Raw genomic sequence first — 26576 nt, 5'->3', positions numbered from 1 at the left:
TTTTTTTTTTTTTTTAATTTTTTATATATATATACATATATACAAACCCCAAAACCAGTGAAGTTGGCACGTTGTGTAAATGGTAAATAAAAACAGAATACAATGATTTGCACATCCCTTTCAACCTATATTCAATTGAATAGACTGCAAAGACAAGATACTTAATGTTCAAACTGGAAAACTTCATTTTTTTTGCAAATATTAGCTCATTTGGAATTTGATGCCTGCAACGTGTTTCACAAAAGCTGGCACAAGTGGCCAAAAAGACTGAGAAAGTTGAGGAATACTCATCAAACACTTATTTGGAACATCCCACATGTAAACAGGCTAATTGGGAACAGGTGGGTGCCGTGATTGGGTATAAAAGCAGCCTCCATGAGATGCTCAGTCATTCACAAACAAGGATGGTGCGAGGGTCACCGCTTTGTGAACAAATGCGTGAGCAAATTGTCCAACAGTTTAAGAACAACATTTCTCAACCAGCTATTGCAAGGAATTTAGGGATTTCACCATCTACGGTCTGTAATATCATCAAAAGGTTCAGAGAATCTGCAGAAATCACTGCACTTAAGCAGCAAGGCTGAAAACCAACATTGAATGCCCGAGAACTTCGATCCCTCAGGCGGTACTGCATCAAAAACCGACATCAGTGTGTAAAGGATATCAACACATGGGCGCAGGAACACTTCAGAAAACCACTGTCAGTAACTAAAGTTTGTTGCTACATCTGTAAGTGCAAGTTAAAACTCAACTATGCAAAGCGAAAACCATTTACACCCAAAAACCCCGCCGACTTCGCTGGGCCCGAGCTCATCAAAGATGAACTGATGCAAAGTGGAAAAGTGTTCTGTGGTCTGACGAGTCCACATTTCAATTTGTTTTGGAAACTGTGGACGTCGAGGAAAAAAACCACCCGGATTGTTATAGGCCAACACAGATATACAGACAACATTAACACTCACATTCATACACTCGGGCCAATTTGCTGCCAATCAACCTTGCACTTTATATATAACTTACTATATATCTAATATTTTTTGGTTACAGACTAAAAAAACATTAAGTTATTATTTGTTGTAAATTAATCTATATTTCTTTATTATTATTTCTCTTTGAATGTTGGGTTTATTTAATTGTATTTTTTTTAGTATCAAATAGTTCAAGTTGGTCAAAAAAGATTTTAATATATAGATCTATTATGTATAATAAATATTAATAATTTTTTAACAGGCAAATTGATGCATTTTATATATCTTACTATATATTTAATATTTGTTTGTTACAGACTAAAAAAACATTAAGTTATTATTTGTTGTAAATTAATCTATATTTCTTTATTATTATATATTTTTTTAAATGTTGGGTTTATTTAATTTAATTATTTTAGTATCAAATAGTTCAAGTTGGTCAAAAAACATTTTAATATATAGATATATTATATATAATATTAATATTCTTTAAAAGGCAAATTGATGCACTTTATATATATCTTACTATATATTTAATATTTTTTTGGTTACAGACAAAAAAACATTAAGTTATTTGTTGTAAATTAGTCTATATTTCTTTATTATGATATATTTTTTTTAATGTTGGGTTTATTTAATTGTATTATTTTAGTATCAAATAGTTCAAGTCGGTCAAAAAAGTTTTTCATATATAGATATATTATATATAATAAATATCATATTTTTTCAAAGTCAAATTGATGCAATATATATCTTACTAATGATCTAATATCTTTTGGTTACAGATTAAAAAACATTAAGTTATTATTTGTTGTAAATGAATCTATATTTCTTTATTATTATTATCATTTTAAATAATAAGGATACAATGGTATGCAGAGGTGTACTTATAACAATTTTATAGACAAATGATATTATTTATAGACACAGCGGACAGTCGGGGCGGGGGGAATGATTTGTTCTTCCTGGGGGTGTGGAACAGAAAATAATTGATTAATTGTATTTATAAGATATGCAATCAAATAAATGTACACAAATTGTTTGATTTAAAAAATAAATAAAATAAAGTTACATTTTTTTCATGTATTTGTACAAACTATTTTCTGGGGACCCAAATGGCACCGATTCGTTGGAATGGCCCCTTTAATCGTCTGGCCTCCATGATCTTGGCCTACACGGTTCTCCTAAAGGAGCATCATAATCCAGGTTATTCAGTTAATCGACATATTTGTGGTAATCTTCCAAAATCATGTCATGTAGATCCGCCAGAGCCAACAGACAGCCTCAGATTATAGCCAAGGATTGGATTAGCACTGCTGATCCAATTATATACACACTAGTCCAGTGTTTTTCAACCTTTTTTGAGCCAAGGCACATTTTTTGCGTTGAAAAAATCCAGAGGCACACCACCAGCAGAAATCATTAAAAAAACGAAACTCAGTTGACAGTAAAAAGTCGTTGTTGGATATAACTTTAAACCATAACCAACCATGCATCACTATAGCTCTAGTGTTTTAGTTCTTGTCTTGCGCTTCTATTTTGGGGGCTTTTTCTTTTTGTGGGGTGTTTTCCTGTAGCAGTTTCATGTCTTCCTTTGAGCGATATTTCCCGCATCTACTTTATTTTAGCAATCAAGAATATTTCACTTGTTTTTATCCTTCTTTGTGGGGACATTGTTGATTGTCATGTCATGTTCGGATGTACTTTGTGGACGTCGTCTTTGCTCCGCAGTAAGTCTTTGCTGTCGTCCAGCATTCTGTTTTTGTTTACTTTGTAGCCAGTTCAGTTTTAGTCTCGTTCTGCATAGCCTTCCCTAAGCTTCAATGCCTTTTCTTAAGGGCACTCACCTTTTGTTTATTTTTGCTTTAAGCATTAGACACCTTTTTACCTGCACACTGCCTCCCGCTGTTTCCGACATCTACAAAGCAATTAGCTACCGGCTGCCACCTACTGATATGGAAGAGTATTACACGGTTACTCCGCCGATCTCTAGACAGTACAGACACTCAACAACAACACATCATTTGCAGACTATATGTAGCCGAGCTAAATTTTATTCTATTTTATTTTAATTTTGGTCATTTATTCACATCATTTTTTGTGGTTAACTTCCCCAAAAGTGTTTCTCATTGTAAATAGGTTCCACTCTATTATTTTCCATTACATACCTTTTTGTTTCCCTGGGGGGTGATTTGGCGTTGCACCTTTGTGACCAGCTTCAGTGAGCACTGACGCTCGGAGCTGGTAAGTCACGTTTATGTCTCTCTCCCTTTGTTTTTTTTATAAACTTTTTGGTTGTCGTTCTTAAAAGTGTTTTGTGGGAATGCGCACTGTCTTGTGACTTGTTGGTGGGCATGCGTGTTGAATTCCTGAATGTTGGTTGTTGAATTAGTGACAAAAAAATGACTTTTGTATGCTAAATTATGTGTGGATTAGCTTATTGCTAGCGGCAGTTGTTGCGGGGTTTCCTGGTCTCGTAAATTTACGCACGGGTCAGGGACTCTGTTGTGTGTCTGTGTGGACATCTTGTGTGCCGCTCTAGCATTAATATGAGTGTGTATTATTTTCTTCTTTATTTTTTAGTGGAGAGCAGAGGTGGGTAGTAACGCGCTACATTTACTCCGTTACATCTACTTGAGTAACTTTTGGGATAAATTGTACTTCTAAGAGTAGTTTTAATGCAACATACTTTTACTTTTACTTGAGTATATTTATAGAGAAGAAACGCTACTTTTACTCCGCTACTTTTATCTACATTCAGCTCGCTACTCGCTACTCATTTTTATCGATCTGTTAATGCACGCTTTGTTTGTTTTGGTCTCAGACAGACCTTCAAAGTGCCTGCGTTACTGGTGACGTTTCACTCCGTTCCACCAATAAAATGCAGTCACTAGTGACGTTTGACTCCGTTCCACCAATCAGATGCAGTCACTGGTGACGTTGGACCAATCAAACAGAGCCAGGCGGTCACATGACCTGACTTAAACAAGTTGAAAAACTTTTTGGGGTGTTACCATTTAGTGGTCAATTGTACGGAATATGTACTGTACTGTGCAATCTACTAATACAAGTTTCAATCAATCAATCAAAAGTGTAAAGGAAAAAAGACACTTTTTTATTTCAAACGTACATCCCGTCACAAGCCTAAAGACTGACTGCACAGTTCCTGTCTTCACAATAAAAATGCCGCTCTATCGCGCCTGCGCTTTCAAAATAAGAGTCTCCGAAAGCCAGCGCAAACAAGCTAGCAAGCTACGGAATTTGCCGCCAATGTATTTCTTGTAAAGTGTGTGAAAACGAATATGGAAGCTGGACAAATAAGATACCAAAAACCAACCACTTTCATGTGGTATTAGACAGAAAGGAGGAACTTTTTTTCTCCTGCATTTGAAAACGTGGACGTTAAGCACTGCTGTCTGATTACAATCAATGCAAGTCATCAGAATCAGGTAATACACCAACTTATATTCTTGTCAACATGAAAGAAAGGAATCTATATGTGTTAAACATGCATGTATATTCATTAAAACACCTTTAACATGTAAACAAAAACGGCAAAATAAATAAATATAAATGATATACTTTATATATCAATGTATGTGTATATATGTATATATATATATGTATACATATATATATATATATATATATATATATATATATATATATATATATATATATGATATGTGTGTGTATGTTACTCATCAGTTACTCAGTACTTGAGTAGTTTTTTCACAACATACTTTTTACTTTTACTCAAGTAAATATTTGGGTGACTACTCATTACTTTTACTTGAGTAATAAATCTCTAAAGTAACAGTACTCTTACTTGAGTACAATTTCTGGCTACTCTACCCACCTCTGGTGGAGAGAGATCCTTTTTGCCGTGGACTGTGTGTGACGCCCCGTTGTTTTTGTTTCTATTCAAAAAAGGTATGTATGTTATGAGGTATTTTTGACATAGTTTATTGTATAAAAAATATAAAAAGAGTCGATGTGGGTGGGAAAGATGAGGTGTATTACTGCACATTTTAAGGATCATTTTTCTTAATATATATTATTTGCTGAAGTACATATTTTATATACTGTGTTTTATTTAATTAATTTAATTGAGACTATTTTATGCTTTATTTACCTTTTCATTATTATTATTACTATTTTAGTTATTATTATTATTATTATTTCCACATTAAGAATACATAATTGAATTCAGTGAGCACTGACGCTCGGAGCTGTGGAGAGAGATCCTTTTTGCCGTGGACTGTGTGTGACGCCCCGTTGTTTTTGTTTCTATTCAAAAAAGGTGAATAAACCCTCCATGATTCAACTCCTGTGTGTGCACCTCACTACAAGATACACAACGCAGATCAGCGACTGTGACATATAATTACTGGTTTGCAAATAATATTTTTAACCCAAATAGGTGAAACTAGATAATCTCCCACGGCACACCAGACTGTATCTCACGGCCGCGGCACAGTGGTTGAAAAACACTGCACTAGTCTCGTGAGTGAATCTGGGCGGGGCATCTGTCGCTTCATCCTGGACAATATTCATGACACATTTGTGCTTTGTTTTAAATATGTGCTATTTGGATTTACACTGTGTGAAAACATTTTTTGAAAAGGAATTTTACCTTCGCAACCTCATTATACTATTGGCTACTCCCATACTTGCCAACCTTGAGACCTCCGATTTCGGGAGGTGGGGGGTGGGGGTTGGGGGCGTGGTCGCGGGTGGGGCAGGGCGTGGTTGGGGCGTGGTTAAGAGGGAGGAGTATATTGACAGCTAGAATTCACCAAGTCAAGTATTTCATACATATATATATATATATATCTACATCCTGAAAAAATGCAAACAAAACTGTGTTTAGATCATTGATACTTCAAACTTGCATAAACATAACATGAATATAACATAACTTGGCTTCTGAGAGCTTCAAAATGTAATAAATAAAATGCTAAAGTTTTTGATAAACAAACAATTATGTTGATAATTAAATACGGTCATTTTAAATGAATTATTATGATAATTTAAAATTAATTATTTCAAATATGTTTATTTTAATGTACCGGTATAATTCTATGGCTGGATGTAATAAGGAGTCAGAAAAAATAAAAATAAAAATATAATTAATGTTGATGTTTTTAGCAAAATATAGTAAACATTTATTTAGTTTTTTTTTTAAATTATAAATTAAATTAATCATATGTGGGCTCTGTACCGAGGATGTCGTTGTGGCTTGTGCAGCCCTTTGAGACACTTGTGATTTAGGGCTATATAAATAAACATTGATTGATTGATTGATTGATTAAATTAATAAATATATTTATTTTAGGTAAGATAAACATAGTAATACAATGTATCTTTAGTCTGGAGGATTTAGTTCTTGTCACCCTGTTGTCCTCCCGTCATGAAAAAAGGCTGTCCTCACTCAGGTCCGCATGGAGCTGGAGGGGGCGTGGCCTCCAGTTCCGGCTGAAAATCGGGAGATTTTCGGGAGAATATTTGTCCCGGGAGGTTTTCGGGTGAGGCGCTGAATTTCGGGAGTCTCCCGGAAAATTCGGGAGGGTTGGCAAGTATGCCCCAATGGGACGTCGATGTGAATGACTATGAGAAACCTTGGAGAGGACCGCATATGTGGGTAACCCCCCCAACCCCAAGAAATACTTACATTTCAGTGAATTCTAGCTATAAATATACTCCTCCCCCCTTAACCCCGCACCCGCCCAAAAAAAATCTCCCGAATTTGGAGGTCTCAAAGTTGGCAAGTATGATTTTTTTGTACTTGTTTTGATTATTATTCTTTCTCAATTGTTGCAATTTATAAACAAAAGTTTATAAAATTAATTAAAAAATAAAAAATAAAAAAAACTTCTTGCTTCCTGTCTTTATGCAAATGTATGTTCATGTCAACTAATAGTGTCTGGCGTGATTTGATGACGTCATACACAGTGGTCCGGCACCCGGAAATAGAAAAAAAAAAAAAAAAAAAAAACATCGGATGACGCCTGAGCGGACTGCATATCATTTAGCCGCACATGAATAACGATACATGGTCGCGCCGAAGCGTCGTCGACGCGTCATAAGCGGAGGCAAGAAAGGGGAATAATAATTTTAAAAAAAGGTCTCCTTTTTCCGTGTTATGTTTGACCGGCTCACGGCGCCACCTCTGCCCGAGCACCGGAGTCGGACCGCGCCGTCCAGCCCTTGTCACTTGCCCGCTATGGACGTGCTCCTCTGGATGCCCCCGCTGCTGCTGCTGCTGGTGCCGCTGCTGCTGTGGACCAGCAGCACCTTCGTCTTCTATTTCAAAAAGTGCTTTTACGTGGCGTGGATGATGGTGCTGGCCCTGGTCGCCATCCCGCTGTGCATACTGAAAAGCGGGGGCAGGGACGTGGAGAACATGAGGTGAGTTTTTTGACAGCTAGCGTGCTAGCTGGCAGGCTAGCAGTAGCCTGCTAGCACATTCCACAGTGCATTACTCCACGATTGTCTTTTTACTATTTAAACAAAAACAACAACGTCATGTAAGTAATACATTCCTTCGCTTTACTTTATTACGGCTTTAAATCAAACTCCGCTAACATTAGCCTCCCGTCCGTTAACGTTAGCCGCAAGCTGGTAAACAAAACACACGAATACACGCTAGGAATGTTCTGGAATTAACCACCAATGTGTGCTTTTATCAATAAGAATGTTTTCCAGCCGCTCTCAAATGTGAGATAACGCAGAACAGAAGTCAGTTCATAGTGGACAACAAGGCTGCCATTGTTGTGTACATGTATGCACCTGAATGGGGCTTTTTATTTTGGAGGGGGGGGGGGGCTTCTAATGAAAGGAAGCTATCTACAACTTAGGTATGTTAAAGTTAAAGTACCAACGCTAGTCACACACACACACTAGGTGTGGTGAAATGATCCTCTGCATTTGACCCATCACCCTTGATCACCCCCTGGGAGGTGAGGGGAGCAGTGAGCAGCAGCGGTGGCCACGCCCGGTAATCATTTTGGTGATTTAACCCCCAATTCCAGCCCTTGATGCTGAGTGTCAAGCCGGGAGGTAATGGAGTCCCATTTTTAAAGTCTTTGGTAGAGATGTCCGATATTATCGGACGATAAATGCGTTAAAATGTAATATCGGAAATTATCGGTATCGCTTTTTTTAAATTATCGGTATCGCTTTTTTTTGTGTTTTTATTTTTATTTTTATCAAAGCAACATAAAAAACACAAGATACACTTACAATTAGTGCACCAACCCAAAAAACCTCCCTCCCCCATTTACACTCATTCACACAAAAGGGTTGTTTCTTTCTGTTATTAATATTCTGGTTCCTACATTATATATCAATATATATCAATACAGTCTGCAAGGGATACAGTCCGTAAGCACACATGATTGTGCGTGCTGCTGGTCCACTAATAGTACTAACCTTTAACAGTTAATTTTACTCATTTTCATTAATTACTAGTTTCTATGTAACTGTTTTTATATTGTTTTACTTTCTTTTTTATTCAAGAAAATGTTTTTAATTGATTTATCTTATTTTATTAATTTTTTTAAAATGTACATTATATTCACCATACCTGGTTGTCCAAATTAGGCATAATAATGTGTTAATTCTATAACTGCATATATCGGTTGATATAGGTATCGGTAATTAAAGAGTTGGACAATATCGGAATATCGTATATCGGCAAAAAGCCATTATCGGACATCCCTAGTCTTTGGTATAGGGATGCCCCGATCCAGGTTTTTGCACTTCCGATATGATACCGATGTTGTTTTTGCACTTCCGATCCGATACCGGCCGATACTGGCCTATCCGAGCATGTATTGAAGTTGAAAGTTTTTTAGCCAGCTTAGTTGTCAGATTCATGTTGAAAAGGGTTTTAGTACTCTTGATAACAACTAGCCAGCTGAATTAGGTGAGTTTGAATAATACACAATGGTTGGTAACACAAAACTGACCTGTTTATTCAAGGATAAACACAAAATAGACAACATTATTATTATGACAAACAGAAATGGCATCATGGAACAGTAAAAAAGTGAACAGTATAAAGTGCAAATTATGCTGTAAACATTATTAAAAAAAGCAAAACGCACAAACAACCTGAGTGGGATAAAATGTTTATAACTCAGCATCAATACTTGCTCTTGAACAAGTGTAAACTTAAAAAAAAAAAAAACTATCTACCGTATTTTCCGCACCATAAGGCGCCCTGGGTTAAAAGCCGCGCCTTCAATGAACGGCATATTTCAAAACTTTGTCCACCTATAAGCCGCCCGGTGTTGTAAGCCGCATCTAACTGCGCTAAAGGAATGTCAAAAAAACAGTCAGATAGGTCAGTCAAACTTTAATAATATATTAAAAACCAGCGTTCTAACAACTCTGTTCACTCCCAAAATGTACGCAAATGTGCAATCACAAACATAGTAAAATTCAAAATAGTGCAGAGCAATAGCAACATAATGTTGCTCGAACGTTAATGTCACAACACACAAAATAAACATAACGCTCACTTTCTGAAGTTATTCTTCATTCATAAATCCCTCGAATTATTCTCCTTCGTTGTCCGAATTCAAAAGTTGGGCGAATGTGGGATCCAAAATGTCGTCTGGCGCTGTCTCCCTGTCTTGGTGAACGTCACGTGTGTTCGCCTTCTGTCATCCACTGTTCCCACGCAGTTAGCAGTCTACCTTCGAATGCCCTGTTGACACCAATATCTAGCGGCTGGAGGTCTTTTGTCAATCCACCCGGAATGACGGCGAGTATTGAATTAAGCGCGTAAGCGTGTCTCTTAATGTGATGTTATGAGCTAGCAAATATAACAACTACACTACCCAGCATGCAACGATAGTGACGAGCATGCGCGGTAGCCCTGAGAAGCGTTGTTGTATGCTGGGAGTTAGAATGTGGTTATGAGCACGCTGTGAGTAAACGTTGAGAACTCAGTTAACACGCCTCGTCTGCATTATTTATAATTAGACAGACAACACACTTAATAGGAGCCATTTTGGGGTCTTTACATAAACACACAAATGGAAATGAAACGTCACATATCCCAGCATGCACCGCGCGCTTCTTCTACGGGGAAAAAAGATGGCGGCTGTTTACCGAAGTTGCGAGACCGAAACTTTATGAAAATGAATCTTAATATTTATCCATATATAAAGCGCACCGGGTTATAAGGCGCACTGTCAGCTTTTGAGAAAATTTGTGGTTTTTAGGTGCGCCTTATAGTGCGGAAAATACGGTACACACTCACTTCAATTGTTTGCCCCCCCCTGACTGCAGTCCGAGCATAATGGGGAGATGTGTTGGATGGTGCGTCGAAAGCCCACTTTACTCACGAGAGATAACGGCTCATCATCCAGAATTATTTCCTCGGCAATGACTGTAGTTATCCCCTGGGCTTGAGCACTGTTCAGTGTAGGGATGTCCCGATCCGATATTTGGATCGGATCGGCTGCCGATATTTGCCAAAAATTGCGTATCGGCAAGGCATGGGAAAATGCCGATCCAGATCCAGTTTAAAAAAAAACCCCGGTCCGTGTTTTCCAACGCACCTATTTAAATAATACATTCCACTTTTCTGCTGTTCCGTAATTTCCGTTCCGCATTTTCCAGCACACCTTCAACACATCCACAATTCTCACGCAGTTGCTTTTAGCTGCTGGCATTACACGACAGGCTCTTCTCACTCTTTCCTGTGTCTCCCTCTCACAGACAGCGAGCGCACCTTCTTACACACGTCACATACTGTCACGTCATACGTCACATACGTATACGTCCTCTCCCAGCAGAGAGCGAGGTAGCGGCATGGCTAACGTTAGCTGTGATGCTAGCGCAGCCGCTAAGGTGCGCGCCTGCTCAAGCGTCCTCTGCGCACGGCAAATCTATGCCACGCACAAAATCAAAAAAAAAAAATAAGCGCATAACAATTTTCGACACACGGACACGACAGAGACAACAGTTTTCGTCATCATTGTTCAAATATTGTGACTTCTGTCGAGACGCTTATCTCCATTCGGTGCCAGACGTCCAGACTCCACACCATCAAAATGGTATATATCTGTATCATGAATCAATTTAAGTGGACCCCGTCTTAAACAAGTTGAAAAACTTATTCGGGTGTTACCATTTAGTGGTCAATTGTACGGAATATGTACTTCACTGTGCAACCTACTAATAAAAGTCTCAATCAATCAATCAAAACACATAGAATCATCATACTGCTGTGATTATATGCATCAAGTGTTCATTCAAGGCTAAGGCAAAATATCGAGATATATATCGTGTATCGCAATATGGCCTTAAAATATCGCAATATTAAAAAAAGGCCATATCGCCCAGCCCTAGTTCAATGATGCCATTTCTGTTTGTCATGTATAATTTTGTCTATTTTGTGTTTATCCTTGAATAAACAGGTCAGTTTCTTGTTACCAACCATTGTGTATTATTCAAACTCCCCTAATTCAGCTGGCTAGTTGTTATCAAGAGTACTAAAACCCTTTTCAACATGATTCTGACAACTAAGTAGGCTAAATAACTTTAAACTTTAATACATGCTCGGATAGGCCAGTATCGGTATCGGTCAGTATCGGTATCGGATCGGAAATGCAAAAACAATATCGGTATCGGATCGGAAGTGCAAAAACCTGGATCGGGACATCCCTAGTTCAGTGGCAGTATGTCACGCTTCGCGAACGTTTCTGTCAGAGTTAGTTGGGTAGGACCTTTATTTTTCTTTTCGTCAGTTTTCTTTAGAAATTCTTCATATTCTTTACGGTGGTATTTCGCTAAATGCTTGATCAGATTTGTTGTATTAAAAGGTCTTACAACTTTACCACCACGCTTGACTTTATTGTGGCGTGTTTTGCACTCCACCTCTTCATCTTTTTCCTTTTGTAAGGTAAAATAATCCCACACAGCTGACATTTTTACCGGTAACTTCCGCTCGCCTTTCGGAACCATGAACCGGCATCCGCTTCCGATTAGGACGGTTAGGACACAGACCTGTGGATGTGTTGCGGAACGGAATTTAGGGAGCAGCAGAAAAGTGGAATGTATTATTTAAATCAGTGCGTTGAAAAACACGGACCGGAATTTAAAAAAAAACTGGATCTGGATCGGCATTTTCCCATGCCTTGCCGATACGCATTTTTTGGCAAATATCGGCGTTCACACCCCGGCCGAGTCATACCAAAGTAGGGTTGTCCCGATCCGATATTTGGATCGGATCGGGACAACCCTACTTTGGTATGACTCGGCTGGGGTGTGAACCCACGACTAGAGATGTCCAATAATGGCTTTTTTGCCGATATTCCGATATTGTCCAACTCTTAATTACCGATTCCGATATCAACCGATACCGATATATACAGTTGTGGAATTAACACATTATTATGCCTAATTTTGTTGTGATGCCCCGCTGGATGCATTAAACAATGTCACTTTACCATTAATTGATTAACGTGGACCCCGACTCAAACGAGTTGAAAAACTCATTCGGGTGTTACCATTTAGTGGTCAATTATACGGAATATGTACTGTACTGTTCAATCTACTAATAAAAGTCTCAATCAATCAATCAATCAATCTTGTCAAGACTATTCTAGTAAAATCACCTTTTCTCCTCCAAACATATTGCTGGGTATTGTGGCCAAACAGCTCATATAACCACAGAATTTTCCTCCAGAAGGTCTTATCTTTGTCCATGTGATGTCAGATGAAACACAAATTGAATAGGTAGGCGGTAGGAGGCCTCGGGGAAGACCCAGGTCATGTTGGGAAGACTGTGTCTCCCGGCTGACCTGGGATTGAATGATTGAGACTTTTATTAGTAGATTGCACAGTACAGTACATATTCCGTACAATTGACCACTAAATTGTAACACCCGAATACGGGAATACGTTTAAGTCGGGATCCACGTCAATCAATTCATGGTACAAATATATACTATCAGCATAATACAGTCATCACACAAGTTAATCATCAGTGTATATACATTGAATTATTTACATTATTTACAATCCGGGGGGTGGGATGTGGAGGGCGGGGGTGTTAGGTTTGGTTGGTATCAGCACTTCAGTCATCAGCAAGTTTATCATCTGAGAAATGGACATTGTAACAGTTCAGGTCTGACTTGGTAGGATATGTACAGCGAGCAGTGAACATAGTGAGCTCAGAAAGCATAAGAACAAGTATATACATTTGATTATTTACATTTGATTAATTACAATCCGGGGAGGTGGGATGTGGTGGGGGGAGGGTGTTAGTCTAGGGTTGTAGTTGCCTGGAGGTGTTCTTTTAGTGCGGTTTTGAAGGAGGGTAGAGATGCACTTTCTTTTACACCTGTTGGGAGTGCATTCCATATTGATGTGGCATAGAAAGAGAATGAGTTAAGACCTTTGTTAGATCGGAATCTGGGTTTAACATGGTTTGTGGAGCTCCCCCTGGTGTTGTGGTTATGGCGGTCATTTACATTATGGAAGTAATTTGACATGTACTTCGGTACCAGGGAGGTGTAGTGAATTTTATAGACTAGGCTCAATGCAAGTTGTTTTACTCTGTCCTCCACCCTGAGCCAGCCCACTTTAGAGAAGTGGGTAGGAGTGAGGTGGGATCTGGGGTGGAGGTCTAGAAGTAACCCGACTAGCTTGTTCTGGATGTTTGGAACATCATTAAGATGACATTAAGATTACGGGTACAAGCGGCCAAAATGAGTTTCCTACGCCGGGTGGTGGGCTCTCCCTTAGAGATAGGGTGAGAAGCTCTGTCATCTGGGAGGAGCTCAAAGTAAAGCCGCTGCTCCTCCACATCGAGAGGAGCCAGATGAGGTGGTTCGGGCATCTGGTCAGGATGCCACCGGAACGCCTCCCTAGGGAGGGGTTTAGGGCACGTCCGACCAGTAGGAGGCCACGGGGAAGACCCAGGACACGTTGGGAAGACTATGTCTCCCGTCTGGCCTGGGAACGCTTCAGGGTCCCCCGGGAGGATCTGGACGAAGTGGCTAGGGAGAGAGAAGTCTGGGCTTCTCTGCTTAGGCTGCTTCCCCTGCGACCCGACCTCGGATAAGCGGAAGAAAATGGATGGATGGATGGAGAAAAGGTGTGGCCTTTAATCCCAGGAACACCACACCTACCGTCGAGCATGGTGGTGGTAGTATTATGCTCTGGGCCTGTTTTGCTGCCAATGGAACTGGTGAGTAAATGGGACAATGAAAAAGGAGGATTACCTCCAAATTCTATAGGACAACCTAAAATCATCAGCCCGGAGTTGGGTCTTGGGCGCTGTTGGGTGTTCCAACGGGACAATGACCCTAAACACACGTCAAAAGTGATAAAGGAATGGCTAAATCAGGATAGAATTAAAGTTTTAGAATGGCCTTCCTAAAGTCCTGACTTAAACGTGTGGACAATGCTGAAGAAACAAGTCCATGTCAGAAAACCAACAAATTTAGCTGAACTGCACCAATTTTGTCAAGAGGAGTGGTCAAGAATTCAACCAGAAGCTTGCCAGAAGCTTGTGGATGGCTACCAAAAGCACCTTATTGCAGTGAACGGTATACGGGTATTATTATAGTACCGCGATACTAATGAATCATATTCAGTACTATACCGCCTCTAAAAAGTACCGGTCCTCCGCCCCCCGTCGTCGTCACGTCGTGTCATTGCTGGTTTAGGAGCAGAGGAGCATGTTCGGCAGCGCACAATCACGGAGTACTTACCAGCAGACAAGGTGTGTAGACAGAAAAGGGAGAACAAATGCATTTTGGTTTAAAAACTAACGATAAAAGGGAAATTATAACACTGAAACGTCCTCAGGAAGAGGTGCTTTAAGACATGGCTAGCTAGCTAGCGGCTAACGTCCATCCGCAGTCGGCAGTGTTGTAGCTACTTCTAAATCACTAATCCTTGCCTCCATGACGACAAATAAAGTAAGTTTCTTACAAGTATCATCCCTGCAGGACGAGGAATAGCTAAACATGTTTCACTACACACCGTAGCTCACCGGCACCAAAATGTAAACAAACGCCATTGGTGGATCTACACCTGACATCCACTGTAATGATACTAAGTACAGGAGGGTATCAAGTCGATACTACTATGATTATATCGATATTTTTTAGCATCACAAAATCTTCTTTCGTTTTTTTTAAGTTTATATACTGTTTATATACTCAGGAAATATGTCCCTGGACACATGAGGACTTTGAATATGACCAATGTATGATCCTGTAACTACTTGGTATCGGATTGATACCCAAATTTGTGGTATAATCCAAAACTAATGTAAAGCATCCAAACAACAGAAGAATAAGTGATTATTACATTTTAACAGAAGTGCAGATAGGACATGTTAAAAGAGAAAGTAAGCAGATATAACCAGTCAATGAACAAGTAGATTAATAATTAATTTTCTACCACTTGTCCTTAATAATTTTGACAAAACAATAGAATGATAAATGACACAATATGTTACCGCATATGTCAGCAGACTAAATTAAGAGCCTTTGTTTGTTTACTTACTATTAAAAGACAAGTTGTCTAGTACAGTGGTTCTCAAATGGGGGTACTTGAAGGTATGCCAAGGGGTACGTTAGATTTTTTTAGAATATTCTAAAAATAGCAACAATTCAAAAATCCTTTATAAATATATTTATTGAATAATACTTCAACAAAATATGAATGTAAGTTCATAAACTCAGTGAAGCACAAGCTCAGGTTTCTCAAATGTCTGTCAAAAAGAAATGCGTAAAGAAATGCAACAATGCAATATTCAGTGTTGACAGCTAGATTTTTTGTGGACATGTTCCATAAATATTGATGTTAAAGATTTATTTTTTTGTGAAGAAATGTTTAGAATTAAGTTCATGAATCCAGAGGGATCTCTATTACAATCCCCAAAGAGGGCACTTTAAGTTGATGATTACTTCCATGTGTAGAAATATTTATTTATAATTGAATCACTTGTTTATCTTTCAACAAGTTTTTAGTTATTTTTATATCTTTTTTTCCAAATAGTTCAAGAAAGACCACTACAAATGAGCAATATTTTGCACTGTTATACAATTTGATGAATCAGAAACTGATGACATAGTGCTGTATTTGACTTCTTTCAACCAAAAATGCTTTGCTCTGATTAGGGGGTACATGAATTAAAAAAATGTTCACAGGGGGTACATCACTGAAAAAAGGTTGAGAACCGTTGGTCGAGTATGTTCACTATTTTATTTAAGGACACACTTGTAATAAGAAACATATGTTTAATGTACAGTAAGAGTTTTTGTTAAAATAAAGACAATAATGCAATTTTTTGTGGTCCCCTTTGTTTATAAAAAAGTACCGAAAAGTATCGAAATACATTTTGGTACCGGTACCGGTACTAAAATATTGGTATCGGGGCAACACTAATTGGAAGTGATGGGAAATTTGAGTAAACATGGCTGCTCGGACTCGACTTGTGAGTCACATCTCAAGCAAAAAAATCAGTGTGCAAATCGATACATTTAAAAGATAATTGGCAGACTCACGGATAGATGTTTAACTTCTATCATAATTTAGATTAGATTTAGATTTAGATGTATTGGTCCCCTTGGGGAAATTCATTGTCACTGCCGTACATTTAAACACTAGACATTACACATCACACACAAAAAATAACAAAAAGACATCATACATGACTAACACACATTTACAGGCTTGTCAGACGGGTCGGCCGGGCCTGCTGTTAAGGGCGGCTATAGCTGCAGGGATAAGGCTTTTCCTGAGGCGGGCCCTCCGGAATTTGATAGTTCTGTACCTGCGCCCTGATGGTAGTGGGATGATGTATTGGTGTAGTGGGTGAGTGATATCCTGGACTATTGTTTTTGCCAGTCGGGTGATGGACCTGTGGTTTAAGTCTGAAATGTTGGGTGTGGGTAGGCCGATGATTTTAGCTTTTGGGATTCCAATGACCATTTCACTCACCGGCGAATTTTTTTGCCCTTCCCAAATTTCATCAGGTCTTTGTGACGCGAGTACTTGTCCAATCCAAAATGTCAATATTCTGGATGAACTCGAATGTGTTGAACGTCACGAGTATTGGTGTATAGCGGTGGTGAAAACAACGCGAATGCAGTTGAACTCTGAAAACAGCGGTCGGGTCTCTACTCAGATTGTGCGATCAAGCGCGAAACGCGCTGAGTGACCACTGCGGATATCCAGCCAGGGGCGAATCCACACATACCTATACTTGTTTTTGTTCTCTCCCTGGACAAGAATGTGGCGGACTGAAGAGCTGAATTCATGTTGTTTATGTAAAATGACTTAATTTACAACTTGATGAATGTAAATATTGTGTATATGTTTTAAGAGTTCCAACATGTTTTGACCAGAATATCATAGTCAGGATAACAAATGAGCTGAGCTCTTTATTACGGCTCCTTAATTGTCTTTACAATGATTACGTGTGAACACCAGTTCAGGACAATGACCTTTCCAGTTTACTTATTTACTCAAGGAAACAGCCCATGCATATTACTTAACGTCTATACATCCGTTTTATATACCACATGTCCTTATTAGGTCTAAAAATGTGTGTTTTGGGGAAGTGGCAGGAAGGATGCAAGCACAAACCCAGACATGCTCCAACGGAGAGTTGAAGAATATGCAGCCATATTACGCAACATGCATTCTGTATACAGAAGATAACGGAGGAGGTCAACCCGACACCTGTCAGTGTTTGGCAACGCAGTCACAAACGACTGCATTGCTTTAATTACCTCCAAGAACCAGATGCCAGATGGTCTGTGCCCACTGATTACAGCTAGCTAGCTTGCTGGCTGAATAGTCTGGACTGAGGTTACATTAGGGTCCGCTTTGAAGTATTTCACGGTCAGGTGAGCTGCTGGCGGTGTCACGTTGCAACAGTCAGTCAGCTGAAAGCTTCACCGAGTGACGGTGACAATAGGTGCCGAACCTTTTTGTGGCGTGGATGAATACTGAATGGCGTTTTTGCACACTGGTTAGTATGGCAGACCGGCTTGTCGTTGACAGCTCGCCTGCAGAGATCTCAACGCTGACTGACTCACTTTTGTGGCGTTGAACATTTGCAACCAGATAGAAACACCCCATGACTGCAAGCGTCATACTTGCATTCCATCAAATGTTAGGACAGTGAGTACGTTTCCATGCGCTAAATTAGTCCGATTTCTCAAATAGTTAGTTTTTTGTATTTTCTGGCCTCCATGTAAAGTCCCAGTGTCCATGCACACTGTCCGGTTCAAACACTGATGACATCTATTAAACAGACGAGAAGCAAGGAATCATGCAGAGACAGAGTTCAATTTGGCTCAATGAGGAGACGCGTGTTTTGGGCTGTATTCTAGTTACAGATCCAAACTACGTTCTAAAAGTCCAGCCCGCGTGCTTCCTCTATTTATTTGGGAGGTCCCTGTTTACATCACTGAAGCTGTCGCTGAGGGAAGGGGGTAATCTCGACAACTCCAGTTAGACACAATATATGATTATACAAAAATGCAAATGTGTTGACGCTGGTGATATCGCCTTGTCTCTGCTCTGTCTGCGTCACGGCGGTGTTCGGCCTTGGCAGTCAGCAGGCCGTTCCTGGACACAGACACTGATACCATACTGGCTTGCAATCTTTTGGATTGCCAGCTTTGCACAGACAAAGAAAAATACCACTTCAGCACAATTTACAATAATTATAGCAACGGCCCTTAAGCATAAAAATTGTGTGATAATATTCTAACACACACTCTCTAATACGACTATTGGTCGTAGACCGTGTGCCTCCCGTACACTTGGGGGCGCTTATTTCCTTTTCGCGCGGATAAATGTATTGCTTTTCCGGTTGACCTATGACATCACACCAAAACAAAGCATAAGTCAACAGCTTAGCTCTGTTGTACCTGTTGCCCGTTGTAATATTGGCACATCCGACAAATATTACATCTCTAATGGCTATGCTGATGTTAAACAAAGGACAGCGGCAATAAATGATCTTAGATTGTGCTACGAACATGACGCTACGACCAAGAATGTCTCGGAGCAGGTACTGGTCCGAAGCAAAGAAAGACTGACGAGAGAGTTGTTTTGAAGGCATTTTCGGGCGGAGAATAATGGAAGAAAACTTTTTCGAGTGTCTCAGTGTTCATTCAAAAGGCTCTGTGGATTAATAGGAGTTTTAAATCCGAAGGAAAAGACGGTTGGTGCCCCAGCAGATACTGTTCCAGGATTGCTATTGTTGTGTACAAGCTTGTCAGTTGTGTGGAGGACAGAGTCAGTGTAATCAGTGTGGAGATGTTGATCTTGTATTTTTCAGTACCTGCTTCATTCTCTTTCATCTTATTCGTATTTCCTTCGTGAGTCCGTATGAAGCAGACATTCTTCATTTTCCTTTTTACGTGCTGTAATGAAACAACTGTAATTGTAACTGTAATCACAATATTATGTCAGACCCACTCGACATCCATTGCTTTCGGTTTCCCCTAGAGGGGGAGGGGTTACCTACATATGCGCTCCTCTCCAAGGTTTCTCATAGTCATTCACATCGACGTCCCACTGGGGTGAGTTTTTCCATGCCCTTATGTGGGCTCTGTACCGAGGATGTCGTTGTGGCTTGTGCAGCCCTTTTGAGACACTTGTGATTTAGGGCCATATAAATAAATATTGATTGATTGATTGATTGATTGATTGAATTGTGGTGATGCATTACATTGTATCGTATGCATGTTCGAAATAAACTGAAACTAAACTGAACTGAACCTTCGTAAATAAACCTGTTTCTTTTTTCTCTCTCATTGATGCACTTCACAATGTTCCGTTCTTATATTTGTGAAGCAAATAAACAGTCTCCTCTTCATTCCAGTTTATGCTAACGTTTGAATTGAATAGTATTTCCCTCCGGGTTATTTGTGGCGCGTTGATACTGGTGCATGCGTGATATGAAGAGTCCCTTCCGGCAGGACAAACTCACTCGAGAGCTCTCGTTTCCCAGTGCATAATCCAGGTGTTAGTCCAGTTTCTCAAAAGCCAAACATGAGCGGATTAAGGTGTTGTCGGATGCTTCTTTTGAGTCAAACTATTTGAGATATCGGACAAATTTAGTGCGTGGAATAGGTGCTTTCACACAAGTTCCTTTTTGTCTGTTTTAATCGTCGTCCGTTGGCGATGGGCGGAAATGATCAGTATATGGTTCCAAACTAATTTCAAGTGCAGTTTGGTTGTGGTGAGGAAAGTATCGAACTTCAATCCCAACTAGCAAATGAACGGTTCAGATTGGACCCTGAACAAGACAACAGTGATGGTACAGGAAGCGTGTGAACAGAAGGGACCACTGATTTACTCAACACTTCTTCAATGTAGCATGTACTCGGTTTGCGATGTCGTTAGTCTCTCAAAGTAGCCTTGTGTGTTTTTCTGTTTATATTGTAGCCTACTACGTTGTTTGTATTTTTTTAGGGCTGGGCGATAAAACAATATCAATCATGATAGATATGTAATGGATATCAATAAAAAATGCTTTTGATAAAGCGTTTGATACATTTTTTCTTCTTCGTCGGAACAAACTAGAAGATTTGAAGCAAGGTTGGTTGCATGATCAAAGGCTCGCTGGGAACCGTGCAATGCAGGAAGTGATCACTGATCAGTGGGAGTGACACGCTAACAGCCAATTGGGAAACAGTAGCAACTATCAAGTTTGGGTGCGCCGTCTTGTTGTCTCGCAGTTGATTCTTTGCATGGAGTAAGAAGAGAAAGTAAAAAAAAAAGAAACTGTGAATAAAAGAGGAAAAGTCACCTCGACAGTGGAAGTTTTTTTTTGTTTCTTTTTTTCAAAGGGACCGTAGTAACAGTATCAATTATCAAGTTTGGTTGCGCAATCTTGTTGTCTCATGGTTGATTCTCTGCATGGAGTCAGAAGAGGAAATAAAAATGAATGCTGCAGAGAGCCAAGAAATTGTGAATAAAACGGTAAAAGTCACCTCGACTTTGGCAATTTTTTAGGATTTTTTAAAAGGGACCGTAGTCAGACCAATGTGGTCTGTAAATGATGCAAGGCGCTCGTCCCCAACAAGACCGGTAATAACACACCACCTTAGCCTCGCTCAATCTTTTAGAGCACAGCTGTAACCTTCTGACACTAAACCTGCAGAAAATATATCTTCTCAGGTTTCTCTATGTTGACATTTTTACACTTTGCACTATTTTGTTACACTCCATTTAGCACTTCTTAGTTACTCATTTGTGCACCTTCATTTTAAGAGCTTATTGTTAAGTGTTCAATGTGATTTTGCAATTTTGTTTACATTATTTGAGTTTTCCATGCGTGTGTGTTGACATTTTCTTTTCTTTTCTGCTTTTAGAGCCTGAGGGGATTACAATCAGAAGTTGTTGCGTTGTAATTGTTTAGGTGTCGATAGGATGTTTGTACTGTTTTATATATGTGTGATTAACCCTAACCCTAGCATTTGCATTCCTATCAAAATTAACTTCTGAACAGGCAGACTCAAAGTTATCTTGACATTTAGCCGCTCTAAAAAAAGACTTGTTTTTAATACTGTGATTTCAACTTATCAAACGGAACAGTAAACCAGATTTATAGCTTAGTTGTTTCCTTCAAACTCCCAAGCTATGAAAGTTTGTTCCCCTTGGCCAATCATACAAATGCTGCAACACAAAACCAAGCGATTGCATAAGCACTGGCTTTTGAACTGACTTGACTTATCTCTGGACTGCTATGTTGACAGATTACTCAAAGACTGTAATCTTGTGTAAAGATTGCATTTAATATGTCCATGACATGTAGCAGTAAATTAAGATATTTTACATTTCACCTGCTTTCTTTCATGTGACCCAGTAGCGTCACGTGGTAACTGACGCAAGTCACATGTTTACAACTGTCTCATTATATTCCAAAAGTTAATTAGAGGATTATAAAGGGCGCCCGAAACTAATTAGTATTGAGGTCAGGGCCATAGTTGAATTACATCAGACATTTTTAAGGTTATTTGGAGAACAATTTGACTGTAAAATGTCCTGCACAAAGTTAAGGATAGGAATGACAAGAGGACGGTATTCAGTGCTGAGGAGAGGACGTGAGGAACTGTCACAAGGATTCAGAGAAGTGACTCTGCTCTTTTCTCCAAGAGACGAAAGGTCAACAAAGTCAGATACACGCTAATGAGAGTTTGTTACGCAGGGAGCCAGAACAATTGTTATTTGCATGCAATTTGCTAGCCGGGTGCTCGGCTCTTACTATTGTCATAGTAGATACTTTTTAATGAAATGTTCTCCTTAGGATTATCCGCTCCATCGTTCGTCATGTCAAGTATTTCCTTGGCCTTCGGTTCGAAGTCAGCGGCTGGGAGCACCTGCAGACCGAGGGCCCCTACGTCATCATCTCCAACCACCAGAGCTCCCTCGATGTTTTGGGTGCGTACCGGCAAAGACCAGTGCTGATTTTGATCTGTTACCCCCAAATCCTTTGCATTATTTGATGGCACATTTGCATTTGCTATCACACCATAATACAACACAGGATGTAACAATTACTGGTATAATAATAAAGCGCTATAAAATTCCCAACGGTTAGTATTACCATTTCAAATTTTGATTATGGTAAAACTATAGCGGGGGTCGGCAACCCGCGGCTCTAGAGCCGCATGCGGCTCTTTAGCGCCGCCCTAGTGGCTCTCTGGAGGTTTTTCAAAAATGTATGAAAAATGGAAAAAGATGAGGGGGAAAAAAATATTTTTTGTTTTAGTATGTTTTCTGTAGAAGGACAAACATGACACAAACCTCCCTAATTGTTATAAATCACACTGTTTATATTAAACATGCTTCACTGATTCGAGTATTTGGCGAGCGCCGTTTTGTCCTACTAATTTTGGCGGTCCTTGAACTCACCTTAGTTTGTTTACATATATAACTTTCTCCGACTTCCTAGGACGTGTTTTATCCTTTTTCTGTCTCATTTTGTCCACCAAACTTTTAACTTTGTGCCTGAATGCACAAAGGTGAGTTTTGTCGATGTTATTGACATGTGTAGAGTGCTAATCAGACATATTTGGTCACTGCATGACTGCAAGCTAATCGATGCTAACATGCTATTTAGGCTAGCGATATGTACATATTGCATCATTATGCCTCATTTGTAGCTACATTTGAGGTCATTTAGTTTCCTTTAAGTCCTCTTAATTGAATGTATATCTCATGACACACTATTTGTATGTAATATGGCTTTACATTTTTTGCGGCTCCAGACAAATGTGTTTTTGTATTTTTGGTCCAATATGGCTCTTTCAACATTTTGGGTTGCCGACCCCTGAACTATAGGGATGTAATGATAAACCGCTGTAAATCTCCCAACAGTTAGTATTACTTTTTTAAATAAAAAATATCGTAAAACCGTGATTGATAATCACACTTTGAATAAATTCACAGACTGTTGATGCTGTCACGACACGATCGGTACCGGAAGCGCAAAGTCTATGTCACTTCCTGTAGGCAGTTATGTTTGTGAACACCGTCACAGTTACCATGGTTTTCTTTTTTTGGCATCTTATATTTCAATAACAATGTCATATTACCGTATATGTTTTATACAAAACAAATATTATTCAAGAATACCGTATTTATTTTAAAACTTCACGGTTCCGTACAGAAACCCGAACGATTTGTACATCTCTTAACAATACTGACCATGTAATATAGGGCTGTGAATCTTTGGGTGTCCCACGATTCGATTCAATATCGATTCTTGGGGTCACGATTCGATTCAAAATCGATTTTTTTTTTTCAATTCAACACGATTATCGATTCAAAAATGTTTTTTTCCCGATTCAAAACGATTCTATTCATTCAATACATAGGATTTCAGCAGGATCTACCCCAGTCTGCTGCCATTAGGGATGTCCTGATCCAGGTTTTTGCACTTCCGATCCGATACCGATGTTGTTTTTGCACTTCCGATCCGATACTGATACTGGCCTATCCGAGCATGTATTAAAGTTTAAAGTTATTTAGCCTACTTAGTTGTCAGAATCATGTTGAAAAGGGTTTTAGTACTCTGGATAACAACTAGCCAGCTGAATTAGGGGAGTTTGAATAATACACAATGGTTGGTAACAAGAAACTGACCTGTTTATTCAAGGATAAACACAAAATAGACAAAATTATACTTGACAAACAGAAATGGCATCATTGAACTAGGGCTGGGCGATATGGGCTTTTTTTAATATTGCGATATTTTAAGGCCTAATTGCGATACACGATATATATCTCGATATTTTGCCTTAGCCTTGAATGAACACTTGATGCATATAATCACAGCAGTATGATGATTCTATGTGTCTACATTAAAACATTCTTCTTCACACTGCATTAATATATGCTACTTTTAAACTTTCATGCAGAGAAGGAAATCACAACTAAAAAAAAGCACCATTTTTTTCATACGGTGTTGATCTGGAAATGTTTGCCTCGGCATTTTGATGGTGTGGACGTGTGGCACCGAACGGAGATAAGCGTCTCAGCAGATGTTACAATATTTGAACAATGATGACGAAAACTGTTTTCTCTGTCGTGTCGGTGTGTCGAAAATTGTTATGCGCTTATTTTTTTAATTGATTTTGTGCGTGGCATATATTTGCCGGATTGCAATAATGTAAATTTGTTTTAACTATTAGATGCACCAAAAATATGACTTATTTTATCTTTGTGAAAATATTGGACACTGTGTGTTGTCAAGCTTATGAGATGTGATGCAAGTGTAAGCCACTGTGACACTATTGTTCTTTTTTTATTTTATTTTATAAATGTCTAATGATAATGTCAATGAGGGATTTTTAATTACTGCTATGTTGAAATTGTAACTAATATTGATACTGTTGTTGATAATATTCATTTTTGTTTCACTACTTTTGGTTTGTTCTGTGTCGTGTTTGTGTCTCCTCTCAATTGCTCTGTTTATTGCAGTTCTGAGTGTTGCTGGGTTGGTTTTGGAATTGGATTGCGTTGTTATGGTATTGCTGTGTATTGTTTTGTTGGATTGATTAATTAAAAAAATACAAAAAATAAATCAAATAAATCAAATTTTTAAAAATGAGAATCGATTCTGAATCGCACAACGTGAGAATCGCGATTCGAAGGCTGCGACTATAGATTCAAGTAGAGTGTCCGCCCTGAGATCGGGAGGTTGTGAGTTCAAACCCCGGCCGAGTCATACCAAAGACTATAAAAATGGGACCCATTACCTCCCTGCTTGGCACTCAGCATCAAGGGTTGGAATTGAGGGTTTATTAACCAAAAATGATTCCCGGGCGTGGCCACCGCCGCTGCCCACTGCTCCCCTCACCTCCCAGGGGGTGATCAAGGGTGATGGGTCAAATGCAGAGGATAACTTCGCCACTATTGGTACTTTAACTTTAACTTTAAGTGCAGTGCCCTGTTTAAAAAGATATTACTCGAGAGTCAATGGCGCCCCCATGAGTCATTCAGTGCAATTACAGTAGAGTGAAAGCGATTGAAATTGTGGCGATAATACTCTCTGATTATATTAAATCTATCCCCTGTTCAATTTTATATTTTTGTTCTCTTTTACTGCTATGTAAGCCAGTCTTTTTTATACAATACATTAATAAAAACAATTCAAATATCACAGAAGCTCCGTCTTTTCGCATACATGGACTAATCGGGGCTTCCTTGTACTGATCGTATTGTGACAGACACTGCTCTTTTACTGGAAACTTAAGCTAGCACTCGCTACCTTAAATGCTAATATGGTACAGAAGACATTAACATCTTTCCTCATGAAGAAACTACATACCCCAATCCAAACCTGTCTAAACACATTACTGTCTGAGCAACTAAGCACATTGAAACTGCTAGCTGTGCTCTTTTCGAATGAAGTGATCGATCTATACTCGGAGATAAGACAGAGAGATGTTTTGTTTGTTGAAACAACTTTTTCAACAAAAACGAAGCTGTCTACAACAAATATTTAACTTGCCTGAAGTCACATAAACCGGATGTGAAGCAAATTTGCTTTTATGAATTAAAAGAAACATTTTAAAACAGGGGTGTCAAACTCAAATACAGAGTGGGCCAAAATTTAAAACTGAACAAAGCCGCGGGCCAAGGTTGAACAAATTAACCTTTTAATAGGGACCCAAACAAGTTTTGCATTGAATATTGAACAAGCAAGGCTTATATAACTTTATAGTGACATGCAAAATCGAGTTTCAAATAATAATAATAATAATTAAAAAATATCAATGGTATATCAAATACAATTTAAATAAAAATGTAATGCCTCTTTTCTATTTGCAGCCTTCTGAGGTAAATATCAACATTAACTTTTTCCACAGGCTAATACATTTTAAAATAAAATAACAATGAATAAACCAACCATTCAGGACTTTAAACTGCTCAATTTGCAGCACACTGATCTAATCTAATGTGCCCAAGCCAGATACCTGACATCTTTTCTTGGATCCTAGTTCATTAATGTTGGGGCTCAGGCTTTGAGCTGAGGCATCTTTCATTATCGAACAAAGTTGTTCATCAGTCATTATATCTCGTATTCCACACTCT

The 26576-nt window shown here is 39.0% G+C and overlaps 1 protein-coding gene across 1 annotated transcript in view; it reads left to right on the top strand.

Moving 5' to 3' along the window:
- Positions 1–6933: 6933 nt before the first annotated feature.
- agpat2 (1-acylglycerol-3-phosphate O-acyltransferase 2 (lysophosphatidic acid acyltransferase, beta)) overlaps positions 6934–26576 on the top strand; it is a 38657-nt gene continuing 19014 nt past the window's right edge. The window contains exons 1-2 of the mRNA XM_061966513.2: positions 6934–7379; positions 22282–22415. Coding sequence (XP_061822497.1) covers positions 7114–7379; positions 22282–22415 — 400 coding nt within the window. The 5' untranslated portion in view covers positions 6934–7113. The remainder of the gene's footprint in view (positions 7380–22281; positions 22416–26576) is intronic.

Source organism: Nerophis lumbriciformis, linkage group LG11, assembly GCF_033978685.3.
Source record: "Nerophis lumbriciformis linkage group LG11, RoL_Nlum_v2.1, whole genome shotgun sequence".
Classification (NCBI taxonomy): Eukaryota; Metazoa; Chordata; class Actinopteri; order Syngnathiformes; family Syngnathidae; genus Nerophis; species Nerophis lumbriciformis.
This window is presented reverse-complemented; position numbering and strand designations above follow the sequence as displayed.